Below are 16,419 nucleotides of genomic sequence, written 5' to 3' on the forward strand. Positions count from 1 at the left end.
TAAATTATATTCATGAGTTTAAAAAGTATCAGAAACAACAGGAAAAGAAAAAACAAAACAAAACAATTTTACCCCAGACAATGGTGAAGTTTGTAATGAATTGTTTTCACTACATGAGCTCCATACCGCCCTTGAGCAGGTTCATGATACAGCAACAGGAGCTGATGATATCCACTATCAGCTCTTGAAGCATTTGCCCGAGTCGTATTTGGAAATGCTGCTAAATATATTTGATACTTATCATGGACTTCGGGGAATTTCCCCAAATCCTGGCTTAATTCCATTGTGGTTCCCATTTCAAACCCTGACTGGGATCATTCTGATCCGTCTAATTACAGACCAATCTCTTTAACAAGTTGTGTCTGTAAAACCATGGAACGAATGGTAAACAATAGATTAACATGGTGTCTTGACACCAATAACCTTATCACAAATATTCAATGTGGTTTCAGGAAAAATCGTAGTACCATTGATCATTTTGTACGTCCAGAATCCTTTGTTAAAACTGCTCTAGTCAATAAACAACATGATGTTTCAATTTTCTTTGATATTGAGAAAACTTATGATACGACCTGGAAGAATGGCATTTTGAAGGATCTACAAGATCTTGGTTTGAGAGGCCGTTTGCCTCTATTTATATCACAGTTTTTACAAGACAACATGCTGTGTCTATCTTTTTTGGATCTTGAGAAAGCATATGACACAACCTGGAAATACGACATTTTCAGAGATTTACATGATTTCGGCTTGCGAGGTCGTTTGCCTCAATTCATAGCCAACTTTACACATAACAGACAATTTGAAGTCCGAGTGGATTCTACCCTCTCTGACCATTGTAATCAGGATGAGGGTGTTGCACGAGGCAGTATCGTGTCTGTAACATTTTTTAGTATAAAGATAAATAGTTTTTCAAAAGTTTTAAATGATTCAATCGATCGGTCGTTGTGTGTGGATGATTTTAATATTTCTTGTCGTGGTAAAAATATGCATACTATTGAACGCCAACTGCAGTTATGTTGAAATAAAATAAATAAATGTTGTCTTGAAAACGGCTTCAAAGTCAAAACTAATTGCATACATTTTGCCGTAATTATAAACCACATAAAGACCCAGAACTGGCTGTCAGTCCAGATTTGAAGAGGTTAATTTAAGACGGTGTCGTATGGGCCATACACGATATACTCATGCATACCTATTAAAGGGTGAGGATCCTCCGTTTTGTATCCCTTGCGATGAGAGAGTCACGGTCAAGCATATTTTGCTTGACTGTGTTGAATTCTCCATCACAAGGGATAAGTACTTTACAATTAAAACAATTAAAGGTCTTTTTACCAGCGTTTGTTCTGATTTAATTATTGCTCTTTTTGAATTGATTTTTTGGTTGAATGTTGAATAATATGTTGTGTAAATATATGTATTTTAATGATTGGTAGTTTGGATTGGTAACTTGAATTGTTAGTGGCTGAACCCTGAAAAGGGGGTTTAAGTATTGTAAAATTATTGTCCTCCTGAGGGCCTACGTAAGTCCAAAAACTTTCAGATCTATGTGAACTTCCCAGGCTGTTTAAACGTAGAATTCTGGTTGTTTTAATTTTGGCTAACTTTTCCTGCAACCGCCAACATCTGAAGGGATGGTGTAAATCCAACTAGGGTGCATGTAGGCAGCAAAGGTACTGTAAGTCCTCATGGTCCCCAGTATGGAGATGTACCTAATGTTTGCGATCTATAGCGTGTTTTTATATTGTATTGTCTGAATAGTAATATGGTTTTAACTTTCCTTGCTAGTTTTAAATCAAATTGTGATATTCTAGTTACACTGGCCTTCGTTGGCAGATTGTATCACATGCATATATTTCATTTAAATGTTTAATGTTCTCGTCCGAGATATGGCCGATGTGACGTTAAATATTAACTCTTATTCTTATTATGATTTCTTATACTTTTTGTCACGGCAAATGATTAACCGTAACAATTGTCTGTCAACTAAAGTTAGATCGTGCAGAGGTTTGCGTACATATCATCTATTTTTTATGGCAAGGAATAATAACGTATCGAATTCAGTGACGTGCAACAACAAATATGATGAACCTGAATAGATTAGGTAACGTAGTTACATCTAATATGTAGATTTTGTTACTCCTGACTGACTGTAGGCAATGGAATGTGGCGAAGTTCCTAAATGCGGGCATAATGACATTCAAAGAGAAGGAAGAGGATGCCGGGAAAGAGAGTGAAAATAATACCCTAAATAATGCGCAATAGTTCTCAAGCAAGACCATTACAGACAAATACACAGGCTCGTCCACTGATTTATGTAACTTTATGTTATTATTATAGTCACATCTCCGTGAAAAGTGTACACCTCGACAAATGTATCACACATTTTAAGTTTTCACCAGATGATATCAATTCCCTTTATTTAATATACTACACCTTCTGTGAACATAATATCACAAAACGTAACTTGTTTCGAACTGCTTGGGCACCCGTCAATGGCCACCTGCTCGTGGTGGCTGGGTAGCGCCAAGAGCCATTCACCCCCGTCGTGGACCCGGGGGGATGTTTGGTCCACCAACCCGTTTGCCGTGGGTTGCGGCCCTGTGTCGGCGGAGGAAGGGATCCTGGTGGTTGAGGGCAATAGGGACCCGTGACCGTGTTCCTGTTGCTCAATACCCCACTTTGGCCCTGACGTCGCCTAGACGGGTGGTCGAATGGCCCCGTTCGACCAATCGGATGGTCACGCCAAGACCTGTGCGTGGATTATTTATGTAATTGCACAGATTTGATTTTGTACTGTTACAATTTTGGTCTTGGCTTTTTCATTCACATAAAACTTTTAGATTTGAAAACGGATGTTATGAACTTTGCCTAGAGTCTTATACCCAGAAGGCGATGGCTCATGGGCCAATCTGTTGGATTGATTAATGATGAAGTAACCTTCTGCTGGAGTATACCATTCCAGTATCGTTGGTGCTGCCAGTTGGAGAGCCACTGGTATATAGCATTGTCCATGTGATACTCGGTAGAGGGTGGAGAGCTGCGATGGTGAACTTTCTGTTATTAACCATGGCTCAACCCAAGAAACATAAACGAGCACTAGATGAGGGTTTGTCCTCGGATGAGGACAGTGCTACAAACAGATTACCGGATACGTGGAATAGATTTTTGGTTGTGTCTTCTACTGACGGTGAACCTCTAAAACTCAATCCATTTGCCACATCAAAAGCAATTTATGGACTTGCTGGGGATGTCCAAGCTGTTACAAAAATCAGATCTGGCTTTCTCCTCATAGAGTGTAAAACAGCGAAACAATCAGCTACCCTCATAGGTAGAAAACAGCTTGGAAATACTGCAGTATCTGTTTCTCCACATAAGTCTTTGAACAGCAGCAAAGGCATCTTGAGAGAGAGAGACCGGTGGCTTGCCCACATGAGTGAAACAGAAATCGCCACTGAACTACAGAATCAAGGAGTCACTCATGTCAAACGATTCACTTTTAAAAAAATGGAGAAACTTTCAATACAAATACTTATTTGGTTTCTTTTTCACAACCGAAACACCAAAAGTATATCAAAGCTGGATATTGTAATATCGAAGAGGAGCAAAATATTCCAAATCCACTTCGTTGTTACAACCGTGACCAAATCTTGCAGGAAACGTGTAGCTTGCTAGAGGTGTGGTGAAGAAGATCATGAAGGTTCTGACTGGTTGTCTTTTCCAAAATGAGTTAATTGTCTTGGAGACCATGTCACCTATCATGAGGCAAAACGTTTAGTAAATGCAGCCTCGCCCCAGTCATCAAGTATAACATACTCTGCTGTCGTTGCTCGCCCTCATGCTAAATCTGTTCTGTCTGTTTCATGTCAGTCAGATATCACCTGGGTTAAAGCTGACAAACATACTTTAAGTACATCAGATTCTGCTGTTGATAAGAATCATGCAACATCAGCTTGCCAGACTGACTCACATACAGTATCTCCTGCAGTGAAATATTCTTGTCATAAAGTAGATTATAGACAAAAATCTGATCCAGTACAAAAGGGATCACGTGATCCTGTACAAGTCTATAACAAGTTTCAACTTTTAGAAGACATGGACGTCTCTCCTCATCCCCGTGCTCGAAATGGAAGCAGTTCGCCTCGGAAGGGGACAAGTCGGTCCCCAGTACTACCACCTGCTATTAAATGAACAATAATTCCTTAATCCAATGGAATTGCAGAGGACTTAGGACCAATTTTAATGAAGTACAGGTACTAGCACAGGATTTTAAACCATCAGCATTAAGTTTTCAAGAAACGTACTTGAAACAAAATGATAAGTTCGAATTGCGTAAATACCATTCTTATCATTCTTTTTCACACCCTGGTGACAAAGCCACTGGTGGATCTTCCATATTGGTGAGACATGGTATTATTCATAGCCCTGTTCCTCTGAAAACCAATCTTCAGGCTTTTGCTGTTCGTCTTACTTTACATATAACCCTTACTCTTTGTTCCTTGTATATCTCCCCTTCTACCATTCTCCATCAGAATGATCTTCAAGATTTGTATGACCAATTACCAAAACCCTGTATCATAATGGGTGATCTCAATTGACATAACCCATTAAGGGGAAGTCCTGACACCAACAGTAAAGGGACAGGTCTTGAAGAGTTTATATCTGATAATAATTTATGTATATTCAACGATGGCTCTGACACATATTTGCATCCTGCAACGGGAACATATTCGTCTTTAGACCTGTCACTCACTGATTCAAACGTTTATAATGAGTTTGAATGGTCAGTCTATAATGATCTTTGTGGTAGTGATCATTTTCCTAAAGTACCTACAGCAATTAACCCTTTCGATGATCCACCTGTAACAAGATGGAATTTTTCAAAGACCAATTGGCCATTATTTCAGGCCACCTGCCTTATGGAACTTAAATCAGACCTTTTCATGGATGTACCTGATCCAATTAAAATGTTCTCAGACAAACTAGAACATATAGCTGATGAAACTATTCCTAAGTCCTCTGTAAATCCGCACATCCGTAAACCATGGTTTAATGATGAATGCAAACAGGCTTGGAAAAAGAGGAAGAAAGCAGAGAAATATTTTCGTCTTCATCCCACTGTTCATAACTTAAATAATGTAAAAATCAGTTACGATAAAGCTCGAAGAACGTTTAAACACATTAAACTTCATACTTGGAAAAAATACGTTTCCAAAATAAATTCCAGTACTCCTATGTCAAGGGTATGGAATATTATCAAAAAAAGTGAAGGCAAGGGTTCGAAATCCAGTAGTATTCAGCATCTCAAAAATGATAATAACATACTAACTGAAAAATCTGAAACTTGGGTGAAACTTTGGCGAAACATTCGTCCTCCTCAAATTATCATCCAAAAATCCAGACTTATCAACCACACCAAGAGAAGAAACCAGTGAATTTTCAATCTGATAATGGTGAATATTATAATGAGGTATTTTCATTTCATGAACTTCATACTGCGATATCACAGGCTCACGATATTGCAACAGGACCTGATGATATCCACTACCTACTCTTGAAACTCTTGCCTGAGTCATGTCTGGAAACGTTACTTGGCATTTTTGACCATATTTGGATAACACAACATTTTCCCCCTTCATGGCGAAAAGCCATAGTTGTTCCTATTCCAAAGCCTGGGAAGGATCATACAGATCCATCAAATTACCGACCTATTTCCTGATATACAATGTGGTTTTCGTAAAAACCGAAGCACAATTGACCACTTGTTTCGTTTGGAATCATTTGTTAAGAATACTTTCATTAAAAAAACAACATGCAGTATCAATCTTTCTTGATCTCGAAAAAGCATATGATACTACTTGGAAGGATGGTATTTTGAAAGATTTGCATTCTTTTGTGTTGAGGGGTCACTTGCCTCAGTTTATATCTAATTTTTTAAATGACAGACAGTTTCAAGTACGTGTGGGATTAACCCTCTCAGACTACTTTCATCAAGATCAGGGTGTTCCACAAGGCAGTATTTTGTCTGTGACTTTATTAAGTATTAAAATCAATAGTCTTTCTAAGGTTTTAAGTAATTCAGTAGATGGATCACTATTTGTGGATGATTTTAATGTTTCTTGTAGAGGTAGAAATATGCATACACTAGAGAGGCAATTACAAATTTGTCTCAATAAAACTGAAAATGGTCACTTGAAAATGGGTTTAAATTTTCTATAACAAAACAAATTGTTTGCATTTCTGCAGAAAGTATAAACCGCATAAAGATTCAGAATTATTTTTAAATGGCACCCCCATCAAAGTAGTAAAGGAGGCCAACTTCTTGGGTCTTATTTTCGCCTCACATCTAACTTTTCTACCCCACATTAAATCCCTTAAAACTAAATGCCTGAAGGCACTTGATCTGTTAAAAGTTGTTTCCAATTCAAAGTGGGGAGGAGGCCAAACTACCCTACATCACTTATACAGATCTCTCATCCGTTCGAAACTTGATTACGGCTCCATCGTTTATGGTGGAGCCTGTAAAAGCAACCTGAAAATACTTGATTCTATCCACCATCAAGGTCTAAGACAATGTCTTGGGTCATTTAGAACTTCTTCTACTGACAGTCTTTACGTCGAGGCCGATGAGCCATCTCTTACTCAACGACGTATAAAACTCTCCTTATAATAAAACTATATTCTAATGAGGCCAATCCTGCATTTAACTGTGTTTTTAATCCTCTTTACGAGGATCTATACAATAAAAAGTCTACTCTTGTTCCGCCTCTGGGACTTAGAGTGAAACCTTTTCTGTCTGCTTGCGGCATTGAGCTAGCCAATATATCTCCTTCCCGTCTACTTTCGTCTCCACCTTGGCAGTTGGTTAGACCCGAAGTTGACCTAACACTGACGAGGTTTAACAAATCAGAAACCACTGAATTACAATATAAACAAGAATATAACCAATTAAAAAGGAAGTATAATACATACAAATCTTTATTTACAGATGGGTCCAAGGATGGTGGCGCAGTGGGTTGTTCCACTGTTATTGGATCCAGAACAATATCTTTCAGATTACCGGATAATAGTTCTATTTTCACAGCTGAAGCAAAGGCTATATTAACGGCTCTTAAATATATTGAAAGACATCCTATACATAAACAGTATATGATCTATTCCCATTCTCTTTCTTGCCTCCAGGCAATAGTCGTTCTGCCTTTTCGTTTGTTGTAAGCGACATTTTAACCGGAAGTCGCCATTTTTCCGGACAAGCGTCCCTAGCAACATGCCTGTGAAACACTGCTGTCACGGCCTCTGTCGGTCTGATTCGCGGTATTTGAACTCGTCAAGCAGTGGCATGTTTTTCATACCATTCCCTAAACCGAGGACGAATTTAGAAAAATGTAAAAAGTGGATTTCTCTTTGCGGACGGAAGAATTTTACCATCGAAAAAGTCAGGAAGGAGACTTATATTTGCAGCCTGCACTTCGTCGGAGGAAATGGACCAACTGAAGGTAATGATTCAAATGCACTTTCAAATATCGTAATTGCATTTTCAGATTAAATCTGACTCTATGTAATTGACGACATGCTCATGTTTGAATGACCTTTTATTTCACTGACAGAATATCCTGATCCTTTGTCAGCCTTGTCGCAAGATGTCCTACCACCGAAGGCACAAAATCCTAGGAAGAGACTGAGGTTTCAACCAGTAAATTATTACGCTATTTGCTCTCCAAAAACGTTCTCATCAATATTTACATAGTAACATCATCACTGATTACATTTTATTCACTGAATATTATCAAACTGATAATCACTAAAGTGCAGTAGCTAATTTAAAATTGAAATAATTTTCCTACATGCTTCATATAATTTTTGTAGAATATTCATGTATTGCCTGAGTATTCCATTTTGACAATTATCCAGCAATGTAAACTAGTAGAGGTCTAAATTATTTGAGTTTATCTTCTCTTCATTAAAAAGGGCCAACTGCATGAACTGCAACTAAATGTGCCTACCACTGAGGAACAAGATGAACAGAACATAGTGCCAACACCACCATCTGAAAACTTCCATGACTACTTTGAAGTTTTCACTGAAGATCATCAAGGTAAATAGTCAAAGTAACTTGTCCTGATAAATCACAAAGCTAATTATCACTCTTTCATGAAGTATAATAATTTGATATTGGTCCAAATGTAATACTGTACTGATCAAAACAGATATTTGGTAATAGTGTATGTCTAATAGGTGATACACGTCTGCAGTTTTCCTTGTATGGAAAGCCAAGCTGCACTGATGAGTCCTGATGGGACGAAACGTGGTAAAAAGAACAGAATGCAATTTGAAGTAACAGATTCATTGTAACATTGATGAAGCGTTGATATTAAATATTACAAGTTCACTTGTTTCAGATGCAAGCATGACAGTGGATGCATGCACACAGACAGAAATTAACATGGATGATATGCTTAGGTACAGTGATGCAGAAATAAAAGAGCCCAGAAATCTGAAAAGGAATGATTTCATAAGGACCATACAAAGTGATGATGACACCTGCAAATTCTACACAGGTACTTATTACAATATTAAATTCAATATGTGCTACCTTTTCTGAAGTCTATCTTGTTAGTCCAAAATGGCGATCATAAATTTAACTAACATTTTTTAGACCTTTGGCATGGTAACCAAAAATCAACAGGGTCGTTTGTTGTTGGTAATTGTTGAAAATGGTAATCAATGCTGTTATAAGTAATCATTTTGAAAATATGTAAGAGAATAAATTATTTATATTTACACAGGTCTGACTACATCTCTTTTTACCATCATCCTGAATCTGCTGATGCCGAAAGCCAAGAAACTGAACTACTGGCGTGGATCGGACACTGCTGGCTTAACAGTAACTACATTAAAATGGCCAATAGCTAAAATATCATCAAGGTAAGGGTGATGATGTTCATCACAGTGAAGGTTATCATAAGAAAGAAGCTCATTAGCTTGAGTGACTTGTTACAGTAGAGTGAAAAAAGCTGTATATCTAACAATCTAAAATGAATCACTTGGAAACCATTACTTCTGGTGAATGTTATTGAGTTTTAGACACATACTATGAATGATGTAACATCTGTTTCAGGAGGACCATGCTCAAACACCTGGGAGGAGAGGACGTCCTTGGGTCTTGACCCTTACAGAGGAGTTACTTCTCACCTTAGCTAGGCTCAGACGGGGATTTGACTCTGAAGTTTTAGCTTATCTATTTCAAATTGATAACTCGTCTGTCAGCAGAATTTTCACTACTTGGATTTCTTTTATGTACCATGAACTTCAATTCCTAGTATCTTGGCCAACTCGGTATCAAGTAAATTCATGCTTACCTAAGTGCTTTAAATGTTTTCCTAAGACCAGAGTAATTATTGACTGCACAGAATTGTTCATTCAAAAACCAAGTCTTGCTTCCTCTCAGAGAGTCACATGGTCCCAATACAAGCACCACAACACTGTAAAATCATTGGTTGCTATATCCCCCTCTGGTACATTTGTTTTTCTCTCAAATCTGTATACAGGTTCAATATCAGACAGGAAGATTGTCCAACAATCTGGTTTCCTAGACCAACTTGAGTATGGAGATGACATCATGGCTGACAGAGGGTTTTTAATACGTGATTTACTTACTAAAAGAATGTGCACTCTTAACATACCACCATTTTCTATGGGTAAGCAGTTGAAATCAAGAGCAGTAGCTAAGACAATGAGAATTGCCAGTTCACACATTCATGTTAAACGTGCCATAGGAAGGCTTAAAAAGTTTCAAATCTTTCAAAGAGTTATTTCACTCAGACTTAAGAGTATTTTGGATCAAATGCAATTTGTATGTGCAGCACTGTGCAACCTCGACAAGAAACTTGTGAAATAATGTTAGGAAGCATTAAAAGAAACAAATCCCTTTAAGCAGATTATGTTTATATAAACTGAATCCTATTATGTCAAATTTATGTAAGCTGTGTGAACAGATACTGTAAGATTTCTTTCTTATGAAACAGGTTCAGCTTCTTAATCATCTGGCTAAAAAATGTTTCATCAAATTCAGTTTTGACCACAACAATGCCTTGATTAGTCATAATCACCAACTCACCATACTTAAAACCATAAAGACCAAGTTGGCCCTGAGTCTGATGATAATATGGGCAGTCACTGGTCATCACCCAATCTTCACTGTTATCAACCTGCTTACAATATTTCATCTTAGCAACCTCTTTAGGGTGTTTATTCCTCAGTGAGTATGGACACTTTATTTCCAATACTCTGTCAGCATGGCATTTACATGTAACAACACCATCAACACTGCATCCTAAAGCAGGATATGATGGGTTTATGAACAGGCCATGTTCACGAACCTTTAGAGACTTGTGGCAAGAGCGTACAAGTCTAGTGTACATGTGTCGAGCAACTGGCTCCTTCTTTCTACCCCACATAAGTGGTTCACAATTATCTTTAGCTTCACTTCTGTCCTCACACATGATAGATTTCAGGAATGACATAGAGGGTTGCTTTTCTTTCTCAACATATGAGCATGCTTGTTGGAAGTTGGAAGCAGTTAACCTTCCAGCTCTTTGTTCATACCATGTGTCATTATAAGACTGGCCTAGAGTGCACATTGCAATGTCCTTGCAATCCTGTTCAGAGTAAGTGAGTTTACTGTAAAAGTCATCACAGATAGTTTCAAGTTCACCCAAGGACTCACAGTTAACAAATTTATCCTTGTGATCTGATACATAACACTGTGCTTTTGATTGTATGGATAAATCTGTGATTGATTTCTGATCACTTGTCTTCATCGATATCAGATATTCTGGAAAGAGAAGTATGTCTAGAGAGAGATAACTGAAACAGAGGAAATCAATCAAACCATAAGTTGATCACTGTGTCTATGAGACTGCTAGTCAGTGTATAAAATGTACTAAAAATGCAGCCACCCCAAATTTGCACCAAGTAACAGGGTGCCTATTCCATACACTGTTGTAGTGCAAGTGACACCTAAATGTAACTTTAATCAATAAATTTTTGTCTGTAATATTTGGTGTCATGTCATGTTATGTAGTATATCTTAATAATACACTAAAAAGAATACGGTAACTTTGTTTACTGAACACACCTTGCTTAGCTGTAGACCAAAGTCTCGCTTCTGTTCCTGTGTATATGGGGTACGGTCTTCAGGCGCCCGGGGATCATATGAGTCAACATCTGGTGACACATTGTTGACGACAGGAGTTGTGCCATACCTTGCCTTGAGGACAGTCAGATTCTTGACAGGGACAGCTGCATCATGTAAACGAGGTCGCTTCATCCACTGATTACCTCCATCAGTGCAAGATGTTGGCTCAACATTCTCTATAGCATATAGCGCTGCTCCAATGTGACGACATGCTCCATCTGATCTATGAAAATATATGTTAATTTGTTTAATCAAAAATACAATATATTAACACATAACACTCATTTTTATTTAAGTTTTATCCTCTCTTACCTGTTGATAATTTCAACAATTTGTGAATAGATTTTGCTCAAAAGATTTCAGTGAATGTATTCATTTGCCTTTATTCAGATATAGGCCTAAATCCATTCTCATCTTTACTAAATGTAATATTCAAATACTTACCCTCCAATACAATGACAATAGGCCATTTTCACGTCTCCCTCAACCTTGTCCATAACAAAAAAAAGCTGGTAGAAGCTTTGATTAAGGTATGTCTTATCCCTCTGGGTAGGTTTAACCTTAGCCCTGAAGAGACAAACCTGGCTGTCATCGGAAAGGTTGTTTATCTCCAACATTTCCACATGGCCATCATAGAATAGTCTGAAAGTAAAATGTAAATTGATTGATCACTCTATCACATTTCCCCACAAAATTTCTATGAAAAAAAATCGTTATTACAATGGATGGTATATTTAAAAATATTTACATGTTTTAAGTAAATGTAATGTCGTTTACAAAATCCAAAAGTATTCATTACAGGAGAAATATTTTTAGCAATAATTCGTACCTGTAGTCCTCAAATGACTTATAGCTCTTCAATTTCTTCCCATCGTAGTCAGATCTCGAACAGAGAAGATAATTGAAAATATCAATAAGTCCAAAAGATGGCATGTTGGAAAAATCTTGACTGTAGCCGTCTGCTGTAAATGGGTCTGTCACCGAAGATGGAACTCCACGGTTACGAAGCTTTTCGGTGAAATCGTCGTGCGTGTGCAATAAGTCGGGATCTTCAGGATTTTAATTCACAAACTATGAATGATCTTTTTAGCAATATTAGCAATATTAGCCCTCATTTAATTCTTGCATTTTTACAGAAATTAGATTTGTTAACTGAACTGTAAGTAGAGAAATATTTTAAAACTGGAAGATTAAATTAGTAACTCAAATCGTTAGTGGCTGTACCCTCAAAGGGGGTTGAAGTACCGTAAAATAATTGTCCTCCTGAGAGGGTACGTAAGTTCAAAAACGTTTGAAGTAAATTTAAGTTTTCCAGGTTTTTAATCGTAGACTAAGTGTGTTTTTACTTTATGGCCAGCTTTGTCTAAATTCCTAACAGCTGAAGGGATTATGTAAATCCAACTAGGGTCCATGCAGGACGCAAACGTACTGTAAGTCTAAATTGGTCCTGGCAGCGATGGTGAGCCACCTCCTCGTGGTGGGTACTGGGTAATGCCAAGAGCTCGCCGACACCCCCGTTGTGGACCCCGGGGAATATTTGGTCCACCAACCCGTTTGCCGTGGGTTGCGGCCCTGTGTCGGTGGAGGAAGGGATCCTGCTAGTTTAGGGCAGTGGGAGCAGGACAATTGTTCCTATTGCTCAATACACCACTTTGGCCCTGACTTCACCTAGACGGGTGGTTGAATGGGCCTGGTTCAACCAATCGGCTGGTCATGCCATGCCCTGTACACGGACTGTGTGTCATTGCACAATTTTGATATTTGGAATTGTTTTAAAATTCGGTCTGTTGATTTGTAACTTTTTTAAATTCTGAATTATGATCATATGGGTTTTGCCTAGAGTGACATTATTTGGATTTTGAAATATGTTAATATGTATTTGAACTTTGCCTAGAGTCTTATTCCAGAAGGCGATGGCTCATGGGCCAGTCTGGTGGATTAGTTATTTATAATTCTTCCGCTAGAGTATATCATCTGAGTATCCTTGGTGCTGCAAGTCAGAGACCCACTTGCATTCAGCATTGTCCTCGTGATACTCCGTGGTAGGTGGGGAGCTCAGATGATGAAATCTAACTAACTAAACATGGCTTACGAAACCACAAAAAAAAGAGCAAACGTCAACTTGATACTGATGCCATTGAAACTGACCACAACCTGCCCAACTCAATTGATTACTGGCCCCGTTTTCTTGTTGTTGAGACTATTGACAAGACCCCTTTAAAGTTGAATCCTTTTGCTATAGCTAAAGGTATATAAGGCATCGCCGGTAATGTTATAAACATTAGACGATTACGTTCCGGTGCCCTTCTGGTTGAGTGTGCAAAAAGACAGCAAGCCACCAATCTTATGAATACTAAATCTTTTGTAGGTATTCCAGTTACGATCTCGGCTCACAAAACACTTAACACGAGCAAAGGAATTGTCAGGGACCGCGACCGTTTGTTTGCTGACATGTCATAACTTCACATCGCCTCAGAAATGGAGGATCAAGGTGTCCTCTATATCAAACGTTTTACAACCCGTAGAAATGATGCTACTGTAAACACAAATACATATCTGTTCTCTTTCTCTTCTCCAAATGTTCCAAAATCACTGACAGCAGGATACTGTAACATCAACGTTGAAATGCACATTCCAAACCCTCTTCGATGCTTCAAATGCCAAAAGTTCGGCCATGGGGTTAATAACTGCATATTGTCTGTTGTTTGTGCTTACTGTGGTGAAAAGAGACATACCACAGAAGATTGTGACAGCTACATTAAGAAATGTACGAACTGCACTGGTGCCTATTCATCGTTTGGAAGTATCACATGAAGATCAACAAACTAAAATTCACCCGAAACATTAGTTTTGCAGATGCCAAAACACTGGTCCAAAGTTCTGAACCTAAAGAAAGCTATGCTTCCATATCTAAAACAAAGTCGGAAGCAAGTATCACAAAATCAACCGCAAGCTGTCAAACTGACTTGACGTGGATTACATCAGAAGCTCCTCTGATATATTCACCTGCAATATCTACTCAAACACCAGAGTCACTTTCGTCTCAAATCCAATCACTAGCACCCTCTGATCAATCAACTCCAAAATCTTCAGAAATTGTTACAAGTAAACCTAAAAGGCCAGATCCTTTGAAAAAACTAAGTGGCAGAGCCCCGAAAAGGGTCACAAAACAAAATACAGTTGTTTAACAAATATGGGTCTCTTGAAGACATGGACATTTCTAAAAACGTCCATTCTAGGGCCCATAGCTTGTCGCCCTCCAAAAGAGGGCGGGGTAGATCCCCAATGAATCCCCCAAAAGATAGTTTATTCCAATAATATTGTACAGTGGAAATGCAGAGGACTGAGGACTAACTTACATGAATTACAGCTATTAGTCCAAGATTTTACACCTTCGGCGATATGTCTCCAAGATACATATTTAAAACAAACAGATATATTTGACCTTCATCATTTTAATGCATGTCATTGTTTTTCACCTCTGGGTGATAGGGAAAGTGGCGGATCATCCATTCTAGTCAGACAGAATGTTATCCAAAGCCCTGTTTCACTTATTACTAATATGCAGGCTGTTGCAGTAAGAATTACTTTACATGTAGCGTTTACACTATGCTCTCTTTATATTTCACCATCTTTGGCGTTTCCCAAAACCGATCTTCAAGCTCTATATGATCAGCTAACGAAGCTCTGTATTATAATGGGAGATTTAAATGGGCACAACCCACTCTGGGGTAGTGTAGCTACAAACACTAAAGGTAAGTTATTGGAGGATTTTTGTTCTGACAATGATTTATGTATTTATAATGATGGTTCCAACACATATTTACACCCTGGTACAGGGACCTATTCTGCTCTTGACTTGTCACTCACAAATTCAGAACTACTTAATGAATTCGAATGGTCAGTCCTCGATGACCTCTGTGGAAGTGACCATTTTCCTACTATCTCAAAAGCTGTAACTCCATCCGATGTTCCTCCATCATCAAGACGAAATTGTAAAAAGGCTAACTGGGCTTTATATGAAACACTGTGTGCTGAAAAACTTAAACCTGAACGTTGTATTGACGTTCCTGATGCTATTAAATCTTTTTCTGATGAATTGAATTCCATAGCTGATGAGTGTATACCAAATTCCTCTGTAGTTCCACACATAAGAAAACCATGGTTCAACGATGAGTGCAAACAAGCTAGGAAGGCAAGGAAGAAAGCTGAACATTATTTCCGTCGCCATCCTATTGTGCATAATTTAAATAAATTTAAAATTTTAAATGCTAAAGCACGGCGTACTTTTAAACAAAACAAACGCCAATCTTGGCAAAATTATGTGTCCAAAATAAATTCTCGGACACCTATGTCCAAGGTATGGAACATGGTCCAGAAAATCAAAGGTAAAGGTACTAAATCTACTGTCCATCATCTTAAACATGGAGATCAATTGCTTACTGATAAATCAGATATTGCTAATAAACTAGGTGAAACCCTTGCTAAACACTCTTCCTCTTCAAATTATGTACCAAAATTCCAGCAGTATCAAAAACAAGAAGAAAAGAAAACTATTAATTTCAATTCTGATAATGGGGAAGATTATAATGAAAAGTTTTCTATTCATGAACTCCATACTGCTCTTGATCAAACTCATGACACTGCTACTGGAGCTGATAACATACATTATCAACTCCTGAAGCACTTACCGGAATCCTGCCTAGAAACTCTTCTCAATATTTTTGATGATATTTGGACATCGGGTAACTTTCCACCGTCATGGCGTGACGCCATAGTAGTACCAATACCTAAACCTGGACGTGATCATACGGATCCGTCCAATTATCGACCTATTTCACTAACTAGCTGTGTTTGCAAGACCATGGAACGCATGATAAATAATCGACTTGTTTGGTACTTGGAAACAAATAATCTTCTTACAGATATACAGTGTGGTTTCCGTAAAAACAGAAGTACTGTCGATCACTTAGTGCGACTGGAATCATTTGTTAAAAACGCACTAATTAATAAACAACATGCTGTGTCTATCTTTTGTGATCTTGAAAAAGCATATGACACTACATGGAAACATGGTATTTTGAGGGATTTACATGACTTTGGTTTGCGAGGTCGTTTGCCTCAATTTATTGCCAACTTTTTAAATGACAGACAATTCCACGTCCGTGTCGGTCCTACCCTGTCTGATCATTACAATCAGGATCAGGGTGTTCCACAAGGCAGTA

General features: G+C 38.1%; 1 protein-coding gene across 1 annotated transcript; it reads left to right on the forward strand.

The window, feature by feature from the left end:
- The first annotated feature begins 3,066 nt into the window (after positions 1 to 3,066).
- LOC137259568 (uncharacterized) lies at positions 3,067 to 9,895 on the forward strand. The gene is made up of 3 exons (XM_067797194.1): positions 3,067 to 3,328; positions 8,784 to 8,881; positions 9,119 to 9,895. The coding sequence occupies exons 1-3, from the start codon at positions 3,067 to 3,069 to the stop codon at positions 9,893 to 9,895; spliced, it is 1,137 nt and encodes a 378-aa protein (XP_067653295.1).
- Positions 9,896 to 16,419: the final 6,524 nt, after the last annotated feature.

The sequence above is a fragment of the Haliotis asinina genome, chromosome 13 (genome assembly GCF_037392515.1).
Source record: "Haliotis asinina isolate JCU_RB_2024 chromosome 13, JCU_Hal_asi_v2, whole genome shotgun sequence".
NCBI lineage: Eukaryota > Metazoa > Mollusca > Gastropoda > Lepetellida > Haliotidae > Haliotis > Haliotis asinina.